At 40.2% G+C, this 21,651-nt stretch overlaps 1 protein-coding gene across 1 annotated transcript in view; it reads right to left on the reverse strand.

Moving 5' to 3' along the window:
* The window catches only part of UBE3B (ubiquitin protein ligase E3B), a 160,928-nt gene that overhangs the window by 4,182 nt on the left and 135,095 nt on the right, over positions 1 to 21,651 (reverse strand). The window contains exons 26-27 of the mRNA XM_053702112.1: positions 17,563 to 17,674; positions 17,319 to 17,411 (exon numbers count right to left, since the gene is read on the reverse strand). Of these exons, the coding sequence (XP_053558087.1) occupies positions 17,319 to 17,411; positions 17,563 to 17,674 (205 nt within the window). The remainder of the gene's footprint in view (positions 1 to 17,318; positions 17,412 to 17,562; positions 17,675 to 21,651) is intronic.

Below are 21,651 nucleotides of genomic sequence, written 5' to 3' on the forward strand. Positions count from 1 at the left end.
ATTTATCTCCATGTTTGTGAGCTTGTGATCATTGAGCCCCTAAGTCTGGTCTGGGCCTTAGGACGTTAGTTCACACCGAGACTCTACTTGGGAGATGTTTGGGTTAGGGGGGGAACAGTTGGAGTTTGTGGGTTCATCACAGTTGTACATTTAATTGTGTTCTCTGACTTTCTTGCATAATGTTTTCCATATGAAAATACCTGGAAACCTTTTTAATGAAATTATATGCATTGTATCATGGGATTGTTTTATAAGAAAAAATGTTTATATGCAATATCAATAAGTCTATGAATGACTCAACAAACCTTTGGCACCATGGCCAGGGCATTGGTTTAATTTTTCATCCATTTAAAAGAAACACAATTTGTGCCCTCAGACATTACTAAAGAGAATGAATCTGAATCATACATTTTGACTTTTACTTTAACGTAACTTGTGAAGTTGACATACTGTAGTTGTTTCTCCAGAGCCTCAAGGAAAGCAGAACATCCACGTCATACTGCCATATGCTGCAACTTATACTCTCTTGACCAGTTGTAGGCAGTCAGTTTTGCTATTACCCTGCCCTTTTTGTAGTGCTTTGCTGTACAATATTTGACATTGCAGTGTGAGAACATGAAGGTAACATGGGATGCACTTTCTCTCAGTAACTAGAAAGCATGTTGGCCAGTATTATTCTCATAAAATACAGAACTTGAACACTAGATGGCGTAGATTTCATAACCACTGCACAAACACACAGCACCACTAATCTGCTATACAGTAGAAGAGCACTACATGGTTACAAAATGTATCTTTATGTTACTGAATTTTCAGTGATTAAGGCAGCAGAGAGATCTGAAGATAAGAACCAACACTTTTAATATCAAGGGTTTAAAATAAATAAAGAATTTCTACTTTAAGGTTTTAAAAAGTGTTTCTACTTTACTTCCCATTATCATTCTCCCTCAAATTAATGAGCCAAAGAATGTCACAATTGCAATCTAGTGTAACCACAAATGGGGGACGATTTATTATGGCCCGAATGGGGCCAAATACCCCTGTTTCCGTGCGAGCCTTCAGGCTCACCAGAAACAGGAATTAAGAAGCAGCGGTCTTAAGACCGCTGCTCCTTAACTCGTCCGCTGCCTCTGAGGCTGCGGACATCAATCCGCCCAATAAAATACGATCGGGTTGATTGACATCCCCTGCTAGCGGCCTCTGCAGGGGCCGGCATTGCACAAGCAGTTCACCAAAACTGATTGTTCAATGTTAAATGCCAACAGCGTATGCTGTCGACATTTAGCGATGCAGGGCGGACATGATTCGCTATAGCGAGTCATGTCCGCCCGGGGTATGATAAATCTACCCCATGGAATGATCTTTGTAACAGACTTCATATGAATTATGCTAAAATTATTGCTACTCTGTGAGGATGCAGCCAATTACATAAAAACAAAGAAACTTGGATGTCCACAAGAGAGGGCATCTGCCCACCCCCTTGCTTTTCCTCCCCACCTGGAGTACAAACTGCAGGGGAAAAAAAAAGACAACTGAATGTCCATTTTATTTTATTTTATTTTAATTCCCCTGAATGTATCTCCGTTTTAGAGCAAGAAACAGAATTCTGGCAGTTATATAGCATTCTGTAATTTGTATTTCCCTATTTCCCACTCAGTATTGTGTCACTGCAGTTCTGGACTCGAATTCCCAGCCTGCATTGTACAGTGGTGGGAGTGAGCTTCCTGAAAGGCAGAAAGTTTTGCATGAGGTCACGCCCCCTCGTGTGTGTGTGTGCTATGAGCCATGAAGAGTGATTTCCACTCCTACCACCTTTTTAACAGCAGCAAAGAATAAGGTAACTCATTAATAGAAAAGTGCACTGAGTTAACACTTTCTGTGAGTCCTCCTACTCACATCCTGGAATCATATGTTTAAAATTTTGTCAATAGCACAAATAGAGGAATGTTTATTGCATATTTTAGATAATGTACTGTTTTAAGCCTTATCAGTATAGGTTAACTTATATTGGTTCTTTTGTGTTTAATTTTAATTATGTTTTCTTTATAACTGTATAATGCGAAAGATAAAATAAACAAATGCACTAAATAATAAATAAAACTATATACTTCTATTTTCATTTATAAGTTAGGAGTCTGGATAAAGACTGATTTTATTAGACCCCCAAAAAAATGTGTTCAAGTGTATTAGCATATAGTGAATCCAAAATTCATAGTGTACTAGTAAACTAGGACTAGCAGCATTTTTGAATAATTTTAAACCCCTAATTTATTTATATATATATATATATATATATATATATATATATATATATATATATATATATATATATATAGTATGTATATGCTTATATACATATATATTTAAAGGGAACACACAATTCCCATAGACTGTAATATAAAGGCACCGACACCACACCTTTTAACCCCTAAAAACTGCCTACTGCAGTAACTAAAAGACCCTTTATTTTGGGGGCATTTGTGGCACTTTTAGAAAATTAACCAGAGATCTGATCTCAGGTTAATATTCTGAGAGCTAAATGCTACCGCAAGCTTGCAGAAGCAATAACCAGCCACTTGTAATTTGCCAGTTTGAGTGTACGCAATAAATTATTTCTCTACTAGTAATCTAGCCCTAAATCTGAAAATGTATAAAAAAAAAAATTGGAATTGATAATAACATAAATTATGCTTACCTGATAATTTAATTTCCATCGAGGGGAGGAGAGTCCATGGCTTCATTTATTACTATTGGGAATTAAGAACCTGGCCACTAGGAGAAGGCAAAGACACCACAGCCAAAGGCTTAAATACCTCCCCCACTTCCCTCATCCCCCAGTCATTCTGTAGAGAGAACCAGGAACAGTAGGAGAAATATCAGGGTAAATAAGGTGCCAGAAGATGAATAAATTTAGGGATGCCCAACGGAGATACGGGCAGGAGCCGTGGACTCTCCTCCCCGATGGAAATGAAATTATCAGGTAAGCATAATTTATGTTTTCCATCTAAAGGGGAACATATACTCAAGCTCTACAGGACACTGAATGAAACCGGGAGGGTAAAATTGCGGACCCTAATCTGAGGGCACCACAGCCTGCAAAACCTTTCTCCAAAAAAAATGCTTCCACAGAAGCAAAAACGTAAAATTTGTAAAACTTTGTAAAAGTGTGTAAGGAGGACTAGGTAGCCACCTTACAAATTTGCTCCATAGAGGCCTCATTCTTGAAGGCCCAAGACGAAGCCACAGCTCTAGTTGAATTAGCTGTGATCCTCTGAGGAGGCTTATGTCCCGCTGTCTCATAAGCCAAGCAAATTAAGCTCCTCAACCAAAAAGACAAAGAAGTAGTAAAGGCCCTTTGCCCCTTGCACTTCCCAGAATACACCACAAAAAGAGATGTAGACGTTCTGAAATCCTTTGTAGAATTAACTAAAAAACAAAGAGCGCCTATATAACACTAGGCAAAGGAAAATGTCTTACATTAAAATACTATACATTTATTAAATACCACATATAATGTAATGTCATGGATCCATGTAACATACAAATAAAAACAATAAGAGAGATAAAATTCACTTAAGATATGAATTCAAGTATGATATTCACAAGATATGTTAGGTAAAACCTGATAGGTTAAGCTTATATAGAGTTAACAGTATTAGTGTTCTGTTTAAACATCTGACATATTAAAATAACAAATACACATAGTGACAAGTCCAGATGACATAATAATGTCTTACGTAAGCTCTATGAGTAGGTCTGTCGTGAAATGTCTTTGTAATCCAATAGAAGACTAAAAGAAGCAATATATATCCTTGGGTGATAAAAAAATGTGGAAAAGTGAAAAAAGGATGAAATCCTGATGATAAAACTTATTAGAAAATATATTAAAAATATAAAATCACGTGCAATGTAAAAAAAGAAAAAAATTATAAAATATTGATGAAAAAGAGAGTGGAAAGTAGAAATTGAAATATCAAAACATAACAAAAAATAATTAGTGTCCGTGAACTCCAAATAAATAAGTCAAATATTAAATTTGGATAATGTGATCCCTCCTAATTGGAAATCCTCCAAAGAGGGGTTTGAAACTGAAGAAAACGTAGGGGAAATTCAGAGTTATCCAAAGTCTTCCTTTAGTTTGCTTTAAACTTTTTTCCATAAATGTCAACGCGTTTCGGCCCTCTATTGGGCCTTTATCAAGACTATTTTATTTATTTTAAGTGTTAGCTAGAGGCACTTATTTTCAAGGAGCTAAAAAGGATATACATAAGTTAAGCGCTGTAAGATATAATTTTTACTATTTGAAATTCTTTGTAGCCTGAAGATAGAACTTCAAGGCACGAACCACATCCAGGTTATGAAGTAACCTCTCCTTTGAAGAAGAATGGTTCGGATACAAAGAAGGAACAACTATTTCCTGATTAATGTTACGGTTAGACACCACCTTGGGAAGAAACCCCAACCCAGTGCGAAGTACAGCCTTATCTGCATGAAACACCAGATAAGGAGGATTAGATTGCAAGGCAGTTAGTTTAGATACTCTGCGTGCCGATGCAATAGCCAACAGGAAGAGAACCTTTCAGGACAGAATCTTAATGTCTATGGAATGCATAGGTTCAAACGGAACCCTCTGCAAAACCTTAAGGACTAAGTTTAAGCTCCAAGGCAGAGCCAACTGTCTAAAGACAGGCCTGATTGTAGACAGAGCCTGAACAAAAGATTGAATGTCTGGAAGCTCAGCGAGTCTCCTATGCAACAACACTGATGCCGAAATCTGTCCCTTTAAGGAACTAGTGGCAAGACCCTTCTCCAGACCCTCTTGGAGAAAGGACAGAATCCTGGATACCTTCACCTTATGCCAAGGATATCCATGCTTCTCACACCAGGACAAGTAAGTCCTCCACACCTTATGGTAGATGTGATGAGTGACTGGCTTTCTTGTCTGAATTAGAGTATCAATCACACTTTCAGAAAAGCCTCTCTTGGCTAAGACTAGGCGTTCAATCTTTACGCAGTCAGCCTCAGAGAATCTAGATTTTGATGCTGAAAGGGGCCCTGTAACAGCAGATCCCTGTGACAGGGTAACTTCGACACTCCTGTTTGATGCGTGCCACTATGTGAGGTAGAAGTGGTAATGGAGGAAAAATGTAAGCTAGGCTGAATCCCCAAGGAACCACTAAGGCATCTATCAGCATTAGCTGGGGATCCCTGGACCTCGATCAGTAACGAGGCAGTTTGCAATTGCGTCTGGACGCAATGAGATTCATCTCCGGCGTTCTCCATCTGTGACAAATCTCTGCAAACACATCTGGGTAAAGAGAACATTCCCCCGGATGGAAGGACTGTTTGCTGAGAAAGTCCGCTTCCCAGTTATCCACACCCGGAATGTGAATCGCTGAGAGCGAGCAGTCTTGGGACTCCACCCACTCCAGAATCCGAGACACCTCTCTCGTCGCGAGGGCGCTCTTCGTACCCCCCTGATGGTTGATGTAAGCCACCAAGGTAATGTTGTCAGTCTGTAATCTGATGAAACTGACCGACCCCAGAGAAGGCCAAGCCTTCAGAGCATTGTAGATTGCTCGTAGTTCTAGGATGTTGATTGGAAGGAGAGACTCTTCCTCGGACCACTTTCCTTGTGCCATCCTGGCACCCCAAATAGCTCCCCATCCTGACAGACTGGCGTCCGTGGTCACAATCTCCCAGGAAGGTCTCAAGAAGGATGTCCCCATGGACAGTTGCTCCGGACGAATCCACCAAGAGAGGGAGTTCAGAGTCCGAGCATCCAGGGAAATCAGCTGTGATAGATCTGAATGATCACCGTCCCACTGTCTCAACATGCACAATTGAAGAGGTCTGAGGTGGAACCTGGCGAACCTGACATCTATGCTTGACACCATGAGGACCTATCACCTCCAAACATTGAGCCACAAATGGGCTTGAGGAGGACTGAATGGCAAGACAGGTGGACGCAAGCTTCCTGCGCCGCTGATCCGTGAGAAATATCTTCATGGACATAGAGTCTATTATCTTGCCCAGGAACTCCACCCTGTTACTGGGAACCAGGGAACTCTTTTCTGAGTTGATGTTCCAACTGTGAGATTGGAGCAGAAGAAGAAGAGCCCTCAAATGATCCTCTGTGAGGCTGAGCGACGGTGCCTGAACCATGATGTCGTCCAGGTAAGGCGCCACCGCAATGCCCCTGGATCTGGCCACTGCAAGCAGCGCCCCCAGAACCTTCGTGAAGATTCTCTGGGCCGTCGCCAGACCAAAAGGAAGGGAAACAAACTGGAATTATTGGTCCAGAAATGCAAATCTTAGGAACCTGAAGTGGTCCCTGTGGATTGGCACATGAAGGTAAGCGTCCTTCAAGTCTATAGTCGTCATGAACTGTCCCTTTTGAACTAGGGACAGAACAGATCTGATTGTTTCCATTTTGAACGATGGAACACTCAGAAACTTGTTTAAACACTTTAGGTCCAGAATCGGGTGGAAAGTGCCCTCCTTCTTTGGAGCCACAAAAAGGTTGGAATAGTACCCTAGACCCCTTTCTGCTAGGGGTACTGGTACGATAACCCCCTTGGACTGGTCCGCTTTTGCGGCAGGTTGCTGGCACTGGGCCTTGTCCGCACGAAAGGGACGAAAAGTAGATCCTTTAGGCTTAGCCTTCTTATCCTGCGGTAGGAAAGCACCCTTGCCTCCCGTAACCGTGGATAATCGAATTGTCCGGGTATATGAATATTATAAATGAAAATTATATCTATCTATATATATATATATATATATAAAAATATATATATAAATATATATATATATATATATATATATGTATATCATTTTCATATATATGGTTGCTGGGACCACAGGATTAATTATATATGAGGCTATTTGCAACAGTTCTATTCACTGTAAATGACAGCCCCCTTTGCCAAATGGTTTTGGCTGGGTGAGACACGTTTATCCTAATTAAAGATAACATTTAAGTCATTTCAAAGAAAAGAACAAAAGCTTAAACTGTTGTATAGATAATATCAGTGAACCATTTCAAAGTAAAATTAGCATGATGGAGCCTCAAAAGTACATGCCCATATATGGATTTCCTGCCCAAGATGAGGAGCTGCTCCGTCTGTGAGAATATTTGGAGTTGCAAACATCTAAAGAACAGGATTATCAGATAGATAACCCCATGCAGTGATACAGGCAATGTCAGAAAAATGCTGGATTTCTTTTGAAACTTGGCTGAAGAAATTATGTGTCACCTATGTTTAAATTATCCCCTGCGGAGTCTCCCATGTGCAAATCTCAGACAAATTGGCATTTGAAATCTCTGTGTAACATAAAGAGAATAATAAAAAAAAAAATATAAACTCTGCAAAAGAAATTATCTATATAAGCCTCATATAAGGGAATACTCAAATATATATTCAGATAAAAAGCATAAAATGTCTTAGCCTCTGTATTTTTAAGCATAGGAATGGATAATTAGAAATATGAAAAGCAATGACTAATAGTAATATTTTAGACAAATGCCACAAATAGATGTATACATATTTGACAATTTTCCCCTTTGTGTTACAGGAAAAACAAGATGTCCTTAATCATAAAAACAGACATGTGGATATTTTCTATTTTAACATAAAAATTGATAACACTGTTATTTTATTTCAGATCTACATTTGGTATTGTCATGCATTCAAATATACATTAGAAATATGAAATACATTGCATTCCTATTGAGATACAATAAAATACCAGGATGCTGAATTTTATTTTAGATGGATTTTGAGATAATGGTTAGCAGTGTAAAATTGTATAGATATAGTTATTAAAATATGCTTATGTCTGATATTGAAGTGATCAGAGGAAATAGCACTATATGATGCTATGAATATTAAACACAGTTTATTAATACCAAATTATAGTATACATTTTAAAAATATAAAGTCTGTAATCTTCTGTTAGCAGTATAAAATGAATGTTAGGACTGTATTGCTGTTTGTTTGTCATGCTGCCCCCCGATGGCCAAAATCCAGTATTACAGCCAAAAAGCCTTTGGCTGTTAAAAAAATGAAATTTCCCAGGGCCAATCCGATAAGACCTCCCAGGTATCCAATGAGAAGGGAAAAGCTAGAAGGGCCAATCCGAGACAAGCTTCTGTTGTGCGTTTCCAATTCCACAAATGAAGGTACTTAACAAAAAAGGGGTGGGGTGATATCAGATGATTTAACCCCAAGCATAGAGAGAGAAAGGGTAGAACTTTTGCTGCAAAAACTGGGCTAACTTTTGCTAAACTTTGGCTGGTGAACTGTTTGCTGAAACTCTGGACGGATAACTGCTGCAGTTATTATAAGCAAATAGCTACTTTTTATTCTCCACATGCAACATACTCCAATTTTGGTATTCTGAGGTGAAATTGGACCTGTGAGAAATATTGGACATTGGATATCGATTTGTTTATTTTGGTAAAGTATAAAAGGTTGCTAATTACAGGTAAATGTCTAAAACAAAATATATGCATAGTCGCTGCAGTTAAATTACAAGTGATAGATTTAAAGAGCATATTTATATTTTAGAATTATATTCATAGTCCTGAATAGTTTTAAGCTTGCCTTTTGTATGCTAAATATTTAAACAAACATCCATTGTTGCTGTAGGTAGCAGACTTAAAGGAACAATTGTATTTTAACATTGTATTTCATAGCCTGTGTATTTTAAAAAACAAATCCTTAGTGCTAAAAAAATAGATATATATATTTTAAAATTGGTCTTAATTGTAAGTAACTAAGAATTTATTTTAGCTTAAATAAAATGGTATAGAAGTTTGGTTGTTGGCACAAATAATAGATACCATTTGATGTTTTAAATGTAGAATCAATTGTCGCTACATAGCGGATTGTATTGCTTGAATGTTAGAAGTTAATATCTTGGAATCTCATTGTGTTAATTGAATGAAATTCTATTGTGAATAAGGCTAGTTATAAGTTACAATTTGGTTTGCTTTGTAAAGAGTATTGCAACAGTTTAAACACTATATAGTTTGACTCATATTCTGGTTCTTACAAATATATTTCAGTGTGTCTATAAATATCAACTAATAAAAAGAACTTAGGAATTTTATATTAATTTTATGGTTTGGTATATGTATATTATTGGGGTTCAGTTTAAAGGATAATTATTAAATATATTGTATTATAACCCGGCAATATACTGACAGAATCCAATCCTGGACCAACAGCCTCGCCTTAGAGGTCATGTCCGCAGAACAAGATTTTAGCCACAGAGCCCTGCTCGCTAAAACAGAAAAGCCTGACACCTTAGCATTCAGGCGAATAATTTGCATATTGGCATCACGGATGAAAGAATTGGCTATCTTCAGCGCCTTAATCTTCTCCTGTATCTCGTCGATGGATGTTTCCCCCTCGACCATTTCACACAGGGATTCACACCAATATGTTGCAGCTCCAACGACCACCGCTGCTGGCTGAAAAACAGAATTTATGCTTACCTGATAAATTACTTTCTCCAACGGTGTGTCCGGTCCACGACGTCATCCTTACTTGTGGGATATTCTCTTCCCCAACAGGAAATGGCAAAGAGTCCCAGCAAAGCTGGTCACATGATCCCTCCTAGGCTCCGCCCACCCCAGTCATTCGACCGACGGACAGGAGGAAATATATATAGGAGAAATCATATGATACCGTGGTGACTGTAGTTAGAGAAAATAATTCATCAGACCTGATTAAAAAAACCAGGGCGGGCCGTGGACCGGACACACCGTTGGAGAAAGTAATTTATCAGGTAAGCATAAATTCTGTTTTCTCCAACATAGGTGTGTCCGGTCCACGGCGTCATCCTTACTTGTGGGAACCAATACCAAAGCTTTAGGACACGGATGAAGGGAGGGAGCAAATCAGGTCACCTAAACGGAAGGCACCACAGCTTGCAAAACCTTTCTCCCAAAAATAGCCTCCGAAGAAGCAAAAGTATCAAATTTGTAAAATTTGGCAAAAGTGTGCAGTGAAGACCAAGTCGCTGCCTTACATATCTGGTCAACAGAAGCCTCGTTCTTGAAGGCCCATGTGGAAGCCACAGCCCTAGTGGAGTGAGCTGTGATTCTTTCAGGAGGCTGCCGTCCGGCAGTCTCATAAGCCAATCGGATAATGCTTTTAAGCCAAAAGGAAAGAGAGGTAGAAGTCGCTCTTTGACCTCTCCTTTTACCAGAATAAACAACAAACAAGGAAGATGTTTGTCTGAAATCTTTAGTAGCCTCTAAATAGAATTTTAGAGCACGGACTACGTCCAAATTGTGTAACAAACGTTCCTTCTTTGAAACTGGATTCGGACACAAAGAAGGTACAACTATCTCCTGGTTAATATTTTTGTTGGAAACAACTTTCGGAAGAAAACCAGGCTTAGTACGCAAAACCACCTTATCTGCATGGAACACCAGATAGGGCGGAGAACACTGCAGAGCAGATAACTCTGAAACTCTTCTAGCAGAAGAAATTGCAACCAAAAACAAAACTTTCAAGATAATAACTTAATATCAACGGAATGTAAGGGTTCAAACGGAACCCCTTGAAGAACTGAAAGAACTAGATTTAGACTCCAGGGAGGAGTCAAAGGTCTGTAAACAGGCTTGATTCTAACCAGAGCCTGAACAAATGCTTGAACATCTGGCACAGCTGCCAGCCTTTTGTGAAGTAAAACAGATAAAGCAGAGATCTGTCCCTTCAGAGAACTTGCAGATAATCCTTTCTCCAAACCTTCTTGTAGAAAGGATAGAATCTTAGGAATTTTTATCTTGTTCCATGGGAATCCTTTAGATTCACACCAACAGATATATTTTTTCCATATTTTATGGTAAATTTTTCTAGTTACAGGCTTTCTAGCCTGAATCAGAGTATCTATTACGGAATCTGAAAACCCACGCTTTGATAAAATCAAGTGTTCAATCTCCAAGCCGTCAGTTGGAGGGAAACCAGATTCGGATGTTCGAATGGACCTTGAACAAGAAGGTCCTGTCTCAAAGGTAGCTTCCATGGTGGAGCCGATGACATATTCACCAGGTCTGCATACCAAGTCCTGCGTGGCCACGCAGGAGCTATCAAGATCACCGAAGCCCTCTCCTGATTGATCCTGGCTACCAGCCTAGGAATGAGAGGAAACGGTGGGAATACATAAGCTAGGTTGAAGGTCCAAGGTGCTACTAGTGCATCTACTAGAGTCCCCTTGGGATCCCTGGATCTGGACCTGTAGCAAGGAACCTTGAAGTTCTGACGAGACGCCATCAGATCCATGTCTGGAATGCCCCATAATTGAGTTATTTGGGCAAAGATTTCCGGATGGAGTTCCCACTCCCCCGGATGAAATGTCTGACGACTCAGAAAATCCGCTTCCCAATTTTCCACTCCTGGGATGTGGATTGCAGACAAGTGGCAGGAGTGATCCTCCGCCCATTGAATTATTTTGGTCACTTCTTCCATCGCCAAGGAACTCCTTGTTCCCCCCCTGATGATTGATATATGCAACAGTCGTCATGTTGTCTGATTGAAACCTTATGAATTTGGCCTTTGCTAGTTGAGGCCAAGCTTTGAGAGCATTGAATATCGCTCTCAGTTCCAGAATGTTTATCGGGAGAAGAGATTCTTCCCGAGACCATAGACCCTGAGCTTTCAGGGGTTCCCAGACCGCACCCCAGCCCACCAGGCTGGCGTCGGTCGTGACAATGACCCACTCTGGTCTGCGGAAGCTCATTCCCTGTGACAGATTGTCCAGGGTCAGCCACCAACGGAGTGAATCTCTGGTCTTTTGATCTACTTGAATCGTCGGAGACAAGTCTGTATAATCCCCATTCCACTGTCTGAGCATGCACAGTTGTAATGGTCTTAGATGAATTCGTGCAAAAGGAACTATGTCCATTGCTGCAACCATCAATCCTATTACTTCCATGCACTGCGCTATGGAAGGACGAAGAACAGAATGAAGTACTTGACAAAAGCTTAGAATCTTTGATTTTCTGACCTCTGTCAGAAAAATCCTCATTTCTAAGGAATCTATTATTGTTCCCAAGAAGGGAACTCTTGTTGACCGGGGACAGAGAACTTTTTTCTTTGTTCACCTTCCATCCGTGAGATCTGAGAAAGGCTAGGACGATGTCCGTATGAGCCTTTGCTTTTGACAGAGACGACGCTTGAATCAGGATGTCGTCCAAGTAAGGTACTACTGCAATGCCCCTTGGTCTTAGAACCGCTAGAAGGGACCCTAGTACCTTTGTGAAAATCCTTGGAGCAGTGGCTAATCCGAATGGAAGTGCCACAAACTGGTAATGCTTGTCCAGAAAAACGAACCTTAGGAACTGATGATGTTCCTTGTGGATAGGAATATGTAGGTACGCATCCTTTAAATCTACGGTAGTCATAAATTGATTTTCCTGGATAGTAGGTAGGATCGTTCGAATAGTTTCCATTTTGAACGATGGAACCTTGAGAAATTTGTTTAGGATCTTGAGATCCAAAATTGGTCTGAATGTTCCCTCTTTTTTGGGAACTATGAACAGGTTGGAATAAAAACCCATCCCTTGTTCTCTTATTGGAACTGGATGAATCACTCCCATCTTTAACAGGTCTTCTACACAATGTAAGAATGCCTGTCTTTTTATTTGGTTTGAAGATAATTGAGACCTGTGGAACCTTCCCCTTGGGGTAGTTCCTTGAATTCCAGGAGATAACCTTGAGAAACTATTTCTAGCGCCCAAGGATCCTGAACATCTCTTGCCCAAGCCTGAGCAAAGAGAGAAAGTCTGCCCCCCACCAGATCCGGTCCCGGATCGGGGGCCATCCCTTCATGCTGTTTTGGTAGCAGTGGTAGGCTTCTTGGCCTGCTTACCCTTGTTCCAGCCTTGCATTGGTCTCCAGGCTGGTTTGGGTTGTGAAGTATTACCCTCTTGCTTAGAGGATGTAGAATTAGAGGCTGGTCCGTTTCTGCGAAAGGGACGAAAATTAGGCTTATTTTTAGCCTTAAAAGACCTATCCTGTGGGAGGGCGTGGCCCTTTCCCCCAGTGATATCTGAAATAATCTCTTTCAAATCAGGTCCAAATAATGTTTTACCCTTGAAAGGGATGTTAAGCAATTTTGTTTTGGAAGACACATCCGCTGACCAAGACTTTAGCCAAAGCGCTCTGCGCGCCACGATAGCAAACCCTGAATTTTTCGCCGCTAATCTAGCTAATTGCAAAGCGGCATCTAAAATAAAAGAGTTAGCCAATTTAAGTGCTTGAACTCTGTCCATAACCTCCTCATACGAAGATTCTTTATTGAGCGACTTTTCTAGTTCCTCGAACCAGAAACACGCTGCCGTAGTGACAGGAACAATGCATGAAATTGGTTGTAGAAGGTAACCTTGCTGAACAAAAATCTTTTTAAGCAAACCCTCTAATTTTTTATCCATAGGATCTTTGAAAGCACAACTATCTTCGATAGGAATAGTAGTGCGTTTGTTTAGAGTAGAAACCGCCCCCTCGACCTTGGGGACTGTCTGCCATAAGTCCTTTCTGGGGTCGACTATAGGAAATAATTTCTTAAATATAGGGGGGGGAACAAAAGGTATGCCGGGCCTTTCCCACTCTTTATTTACTATGTCCGCCACCCGCTTGGGTATAGGAAAAGCGTCGGGGGGCACCGGAACCTCTAGGAACTTGTCCATCTTACATAATTTCTCTGGAATGACCAAATTGTCACAATCATCCAGAGTAGATAATACCTCCTTAAGCAGTGCGCGGAGATGTTCTAAATTTAAATTTTAAATGTCACAACATCAGGTTCAGCTTGTTGAGAAATTTTCCTGAATCTGAAATTTCTCCCTCAGACAAAACCTCCCTCATGGCCCCTTCAGATTGGTGTGAGGGTATGTCAGAACAGTTATCATCAGCGGCCTCTTGCTCTTCAGTGTTTAAAACAGAGCAATCGCGCTTCCTCTGATAAGTAGGCATTTTGGATAAAATGTTTGCTATAGAGTTATCCATTACAGCCGTTAATTGTTGCATGGTAATAAGAATTGGCGCACTAGATGTACTAGGGGCCTCTTGTGTGGGCAAAACTGTGTAGACACAGAAGGGGATGATGTAGTATCATGTTTACTCCCCTCATTTGAGGAATCATCTTGGGCAATATCATTATCTGTGGCATTGCTGTCCCTACTTTGTTTGGACACTATGGCACAATTATCACATAAATTTAAATGGGGGAGACACCTTGGCTTTCATACATATAGAACATAGCTTATCTGATGGTACAGACATGTTAAACAGGCTTAAACTTGTCAACAAAGCACAAAAAAAACGTTTTAAAATAAAACCGTTACTGTCACTTTAAATTTCAAACTGAAAACACTTTATTACTGAATATGTGAAAAAGTATGAAGGAATTGTTCAAAATTCACCACAGTGTCTTAAAGCCTTAAAAGTATTGCACACCAATTTTCAGAGCTTTAACCCTTAAATTAACGGAACCGGAGCCGTTTTTACATTTAACCCCTATACAGTCCCAGCTATATGCTTTGCTGAGACCCAACCAAGCCCAGAGGGGAATACGATACCAAATGATGCCTTCTATAAGCTTTTTCAGTGATTCTTAGCTCCTCACACATGCATCTGCATGCCTTGCTCTCCAAAAACAACTGCGCATTAGTGGCGCGAAAATGAGGCTCTGTCTATAACTAGAAAAGGCCCCCATCTGAAAAAGGTGTCCAACACAGTGCCTGCCGTTTTTCTAAACAATCCCCAAGATTATAATAACCATTAATAGTTAGAATCTGCAAAATATGCCTAACAAAGCAATCGTTTTAGCCCAGAAAAATGTCTACCAGTTTTTTAAGCCCTTATGAAGCCCTTTATTCTTTTATTTAACTAAGAAAATGGCTTACCGGTCCCCATAAGGGGAAATGACAGCCTTCCAGCATTACATAGTCTTGTTAGAAATATGGCCAGTCATACCTTAAGCAGAAAAGTCTGCCAACTGTTTCCCCCAACTGAAGTTACTTCATCTCAACAGTCCTGTGTGGAAACAGCAATCGATTTAGTAACTTCTGCTAAAATCATCTTCCTCTTACAAACAGAAATCTTCATCTTTTTCTGGTTCAGAGTAAATAGTACATACCAGCACTATTTTAAAATAACAAACACTTGATTGAAGAATAAAAACTACATTTAAACACCAAAAAACTCTTAACCATCTCCGTGGAGATGTTGCCTGTGCAACGGCAAAGAGAATGACTGGGGTGGGCGGAGCCTAGGAGGGATCATGTGACCAGCTTTGCTGGGACTCTTTGCCATTTCCTGTTGGGGAAGAGAATATCCCACAAGTAAGGATGACGCCGTGGACCGGACACACCTATGTTGGAGAAAACAAACCTTGTGTGCTGAAACATCTTTCTCAACATATTTTCCAGCTTTTTATCCATTGGCTCTTTAAATGACAAACTATCCTCGAGGGGAATAGTCGTCCGCTTCGCAAGCGTAGAGATAGCCCCATTCACCTTAGGGATGGTCCCCCACAGCTCAAACTGGGAGTCCGGAACGGGGAACAGTTTTTTAAAGGTAGAAGAAGGGGAAAAGAAAGAACCTAATCACTCCCATTCGTTCTTAATATTAGCCATCTTAACGGGAACCAGGAAAGACTGAGGTACTACCCTTTTCTTCATATACCTTGTCAAGCGCAGGTTCCTACGGTATCTTAGGTTCCGGAACCTCCAGAGTAGAAAGCACCTGCCGTAGCAGAAAGCGCACATTCTCCATCCTAAACCTATAACCAGGCTCCTCCGCCGCCGGAGGTTTAGATGACACGGACTCCGACCCAGAAGGGGCCTCCTCCGAAGAGTCGGAGTAGGCCTCGTCATCATATAGAGCCTCTGGATCTCCCATCGGCGAGGACAAACCCTGGGCCGGGCGGCTAAGATAAACCCTACGCTTGCGCTTAGCAGAACGTGGTAAGGCATGGATCACTTTTGAAACCACCGATTCCAGTTGGTGCGCAAAGTCTGACGGCCAACAAATCTCTCCCAAAGGAGTAACGGTTGGACCCCGGGGTGCTGCATGTGCAATCGGAGATGAATGAAGGGAACGCACCTCCCAGGATTAAGAACCCTCAGAGGTGGATGGCTCAGTAGTACTAGACATCCGTTTACATTTAGATGTTGTAACTTTATCAAGGCATGTGGAACATAGTGGAGCAGGCTGATCTACCAGAACCTCCTCACAATAAAGACAGGAATGAGACTTTATTAACGAATGAGAGCCTTCTAACACATCAGAGTCCTCCATCGCTTGCGTGCTTCGTTAGATTAACTTTATTTATTAAAAAGGCACCTTTATACCACCAATGGCCGGGGCACTCACCACCTCCTAGGACCCAGACTACAGAAACCGCTTTACGTCTCCTGCGCCACAGATCAACAGGAAGGATAGATAGCCACACCCAGTCACATGGAATGCATGGCAGGACCGCCCCTGCACTTAGGGAAAAACGCACCGAAAAATGGCTGTGCAAGTTACCGCAAGTAACCTGAAAGTTTCACACATTGCCAGAGCCTCATCTAGCACATAACGCAGCAACACAATAAACAATATCATGTATAAACCCCCCCAGTTCAATAATCCCCCTTCCAGGAATATTAACCCGTGATTCTGTAAAGATAAAAAGGCGCCACACTGTGACTCGGTCTTCTATGTTATCATTATTAATAAAAAATTAAACGATCTTACCAGAATCTACACTGTGGAACAGGAACACCGCCCTTCAAGTGTGACAGGTCAGTAGCGTCGCTCCTGACATGAACTTGAGTGAAGAAAACAGGCAGCGAAACACGTCAACGCTGATTGTTTATGGAGCTGTTAATATGAGTCGGGATGGTTTCGCAGAAAGACTCTCCCTGCATCTCCGGACTCTAACTTTCATCAAGGCTCTCACTGAGAGGCTGACAGGACTACTTAAAACTCCAGTCCCACTCCAAAGAGTACTACCCTCCATAAGAGACTACTCCGAAACTCCGGCACTCCTCTGCCATCCTCCTGTGACGAAAGGCAAAGAATGACTGGGGGATGAGGGAAGTGGGGGAGGTATTTAAGCCTTTGGCTGGGGTGTCTTTGCCTCCTCCTGGTGGCCAGGATCTTAATTACCAATAGTAATGAATGAAGCCGTGGACTCTCCTCCCCTTTAGATGGAAAAGGTCCTACTCAGAAGAAAAATCTTACAGATCATTTGAAGAACAGACTTTTATGCTGTTTTGTTATTATATCAATTACATTTTTAAATTCTAGTCCTACCTGATCATCTGACACTTCCACACAACGGATAGAGAAGGGAGGTTTGAGGTAGGCAAATCCTAAGAGAGGAGGTCGGGAGCAGCTGGTAATAAACTGAAAGACATAATAATAGAATAAACTTTACACCATAAAATCTTCTTCTTGTACTGTAAAAAATGCACAAAACCGTTCAGTACACATCCATAAAAGCTACTGCTCTCATATGCAACCATGCAATTGCCTTTTGTAGATTACATGCACTCACCTTTAAAAACATGGCTTTTTCATCTGAAGTGAAATCATTGGCCAAGATATCCCACAGCCAGACAATAACTCTGTGACTTCCATGGAAGCCTCCATAATAAACAGTGTGCTTCCTGGATTAAAAAAACAACAAAATTAGGTTAACCTAATTAGGAGGAGGCAAAGATTCCCAAAGCACTAAGAACACTTAGGCCAAGGGGTTCCCTTACTTTGTTAAAGGTACAGTCTACTCCAGTCTATTGTTTAAAAAGATAGATAATCCCTTTAAGGCTTACTAATTGTATATATCTTGTAGCAGACCCTCTAAAAGGTAATGCTGATAAAGTCTTCTCCTTGTGCTATTTTTTGCATATTTATGAAGTTTTGCTGAAGTGAGGAGTGTTTTTGTGGCTGGCCATTGGATCAGAAGAGTCAGCATTGTTACCCCTAAGGTGCGACACCGGAAGGATGTGAAGACCGGAGACTGGAGTTGATTTATATATGCTAATTTAGTCAAACACCTCCCTCTTGTATAGCAGAATCATTAGAACCAAGTTCCCTTTTTATTGAGGTTTAGAAGTTTTTAAACACAATGGTTTAAGTACAAAGTGTAAAATGCAAAACTCAATCCAGAACCAAAGTGGTTAATGGGTGTGTACTCCAACAGGTCACTGCAAACCTGGAACATCAATGAAAAGTCCAAAAGATAAGCAACACCACTAAATACTGTAGATAATCTCTTTATTCCATCAATTCAGGAGCAGGTACAAAAAAAAGCAGACTACATTTCCGGTTACATACCCTTAGTCATGTCAATTACAAATGTGTACTATATCACCTAGACCCTCCCCTCTCTAACTTTCCTGCAGAACATTCTAAGGAAGATAAACTTCCCCTGCAGGAAAAATAACACAATTTCAGTATACACAAGTAAATACAAATAAAAAGCAGCTATTAGAAAATCTATTACATAAATAGATTTAAATTAAAATCTCTACTCATACCTTTTGGGGTTAGTGCATCTAATGTATAAATCCAAAACAATTCCTGTCTTTTAAATAACAGTTCCCTATTGCCACCTCTTCTTGGCATAGGGACCCAATCTATTATTTAGAATCTTAACTGAGAAATAGAATGGCCTGCCTCCAAAAAGTGGCAGGCCACTGGGGCCTCTTTGTCTTTCCTCCTGATGCTAGATTTGTGTTGCACCATCCTATCTCTTACCCTCTGTGTCGTTTCTCCGATATAAATCATGCCACATGGGCACTTGATAAGGTACACAACAAATGTAGCATTACAGATGAAATACCCACTTATTCCAAATATTTTACCAGTTGTAGGATGGTAAAAACTGTCCCCTTTAATTAGGCTGCTACAACTTGAGCTCTTTTGTGTACATAAGTATCCCATGGTATTTTTCCATAGACTGCCTACATCCGTCCTCACAAGTACATCTCTCAAGCTTGGCGGGTGTGTATAAGCCGGCATAGGATAATCTGTAAAACTCTCTACCCCAGGATTACACTCCTTAATTATATGCTAGTGGCGTCTAATTATCTGCTGTATTTTGGGACTTAATGTGCTAAATTCAGAGACAAAGACCATCCTTGCATTTTTTACTCTTTTTCTGTGTTAACTCTAAGGCCTTATTGTGTGAGATCTTATTAACATCCTCAATACTCCTTTTAATTAACTCTGTAGGATAACCTCTATCCAAAAAAATGTTGACCTTCCTCAATAAGTCTTGTACCTACTAATGCCTCATCCTTAACTATTCTTCTAACCCTCAATAGTTGACTCCTAGGTAAGGATTCTTTCAGAGAAGGGGGGGGGTGCACTAGTATAATGAAACAAAGTGTTGCGATCTGATTCCTTATGAAATAAGTCTGTATATAATAACCCATTCTGTTTGTATACTCTAGTGTCTAAAAAAATTTATATAGATGAAACAGTTCATTTTCAAACACCAAATGCTCTTCATACCAGTTCATAAATATGTTGGCATAGGTGGGTACAACTTTGGACCCCATTGCTGTCCTTTGCCGCTGAATATAAAAAGGTATCCTGGAACAGAAAGTAATAGCAGCAAAGAATCATCTCAAGCAGTTGGTAGCGCTATATAGATGATATCTTTGGCCTATGGTGGGGTGATGTTGGATCCTTGCAAAAGTTTGTACAAACCTTAAATCTTAACTCTAGGTATATTAAGTTTACACTCACATTGAGTGAAGAGGGTATCATTTTTTATACACTTGAGTATACAAACAGAATGGGTTATTATATACAGACTTACTTCGTAAGACTTTGTTGCATTATACTAATGCACACCCCCCTTCTCTGAAAGAATCCTTACCTAGGAGTCAACTATTGAGGGTTAGAAGAATAGTTAAGGATGAGGCATTAGTAGGTACTAGACTAATTGAGGAAGGTCAACGTTTTTTGGATAGAGGCTATCCTAAAGAGTTAATTAAAAGGAGTATTGAGGATGTTAATAAGATCTCACGCAATAAGGCCTTAGAGTTAACACAGAAAAGAGTAAAAATGCAAGGATGGTCTTTGTTTGTTTGGTCGAAATCGGTGTCCCTCAATATCCAATCCTGTAGCACTTTTTGTGTTTGACCATTAGACCTGAGGTCTCAGGTGTTAGAAAAAATGGCAGGCAAAGGGCTTTAATATAAAAAGAGAGAGAGATGCACTCAGCTGAGACAGAACAAAAGCTAGAAAAACTTCCGTGCCTGTTCATTTTCAGTGCCACTCAGGGTGCATACTCTTTTAGCACACTATGCCCCTTCACAGAGAAAAAATATCCTGTAGCATATCAGTCTGATCCTGCCCAATGACAGTCCAGCACCGAAATACCAGGCAATTCTTCTCTGAACAAGAGAAACAACAACCCCAGATGATCGTTTCGGCCTTCTGTGGGCCTCGTCAGTGAGGTGCAGTCGCATCTCTCTAAGGGCATGTGTGTCACTGAAAATGAACAGGCACGGAAGTTTTTGTAGCTTTTGTTCTGTTTCAGCTGAGTGCATCTCTCTCCCTTTTTATATTTATGCAAACTGCTCTTGGGTCTCCCTAAGAGTAAAAGGGGAAACCAGACGTGGACTCCTTGCACACATGCCCTTAGAGAGATGCGACTGCACCTCACTGACGGGGCCCACAGAAGGCCGAAACGATCGTCTCGGGTTGTTGTTTCTCTTGTTCAGAGAAGAATTGCCTGGTATTTTGGTGCTGGACTGTCATTGGGCAGGTGCTGGACTGTCATTGGGCAGACTGATATGCTACAGGATATTTTTTCTCTGTGAAGGGGTATAGTGTGCTAAAAGAGTATGCACCCTGAGTGGCACTGAAAATGAACAGGCACGGAAGTTTTTCTAGCTTTTGTTCTGTCTCAGCTGAGTGCATCTCTCTCTTTTTATAATTAGGCAAAGGGCTTTAACATAGAGATACGTACATATACATGTCTAAAATATATATATATATATATATATAAATATATATATATATATATATGTATTTATATGTGTATATATGTGTTTACAGACATATAATTTCAAATATAAACACATAAATACATATGTATACATATATAGATATATAAATATATACTGTATATAAGTGCATTGGAGACCTTTGCAGTTAAGTGGATGAACACATGTAAAAACATATTTATGCAATACTCATATTTTAAAAAAGGTTTTAAACTATGTATTTACTGTAAATATTCCACATTCCAATGTTCTGCACACAGTGGAATATGATATATGTATTTCTAAATAGATATTCCTAGACATAACATAAAATCTTACTTCTAGCGCAATTAACGCTCAAGCGGAATCGTTAATTTGCACGCCACTTGTAATTTGATCCGATTTGTTTAAAAAAAAAAACTTGCAATGTATTTTCATTATTTGATTTCCCAATTTTTACAGCTTATTTTTTTTCTCAACTGCCCTGGAAAAGCTGGAATATCAACATTCTACACAGTGATTACTGGATCACTGCAGAAGCTTGTGTATAGTGTAAAAAAGTGTGTAATGATTGCGCAAACAAATGCTGAAGGTGGAAATATATAATAAATAATAAAAGTGATAATAATAACCAATGTGACTAG

The sequence above is a fragment of the Bombina bombina genome, chromosome 2 (assembly GCF_027579735.1).
Source record: "Bombina bombina isolate aBomBom1 chromosome 2, aBomBom1.pri, whole genome shotgun sequence".
NCBI lineage: Eukaryota > Metazoa > Chordata > Amphibia > Anura > Bombinatoridae > Bombina > Bombina bombina.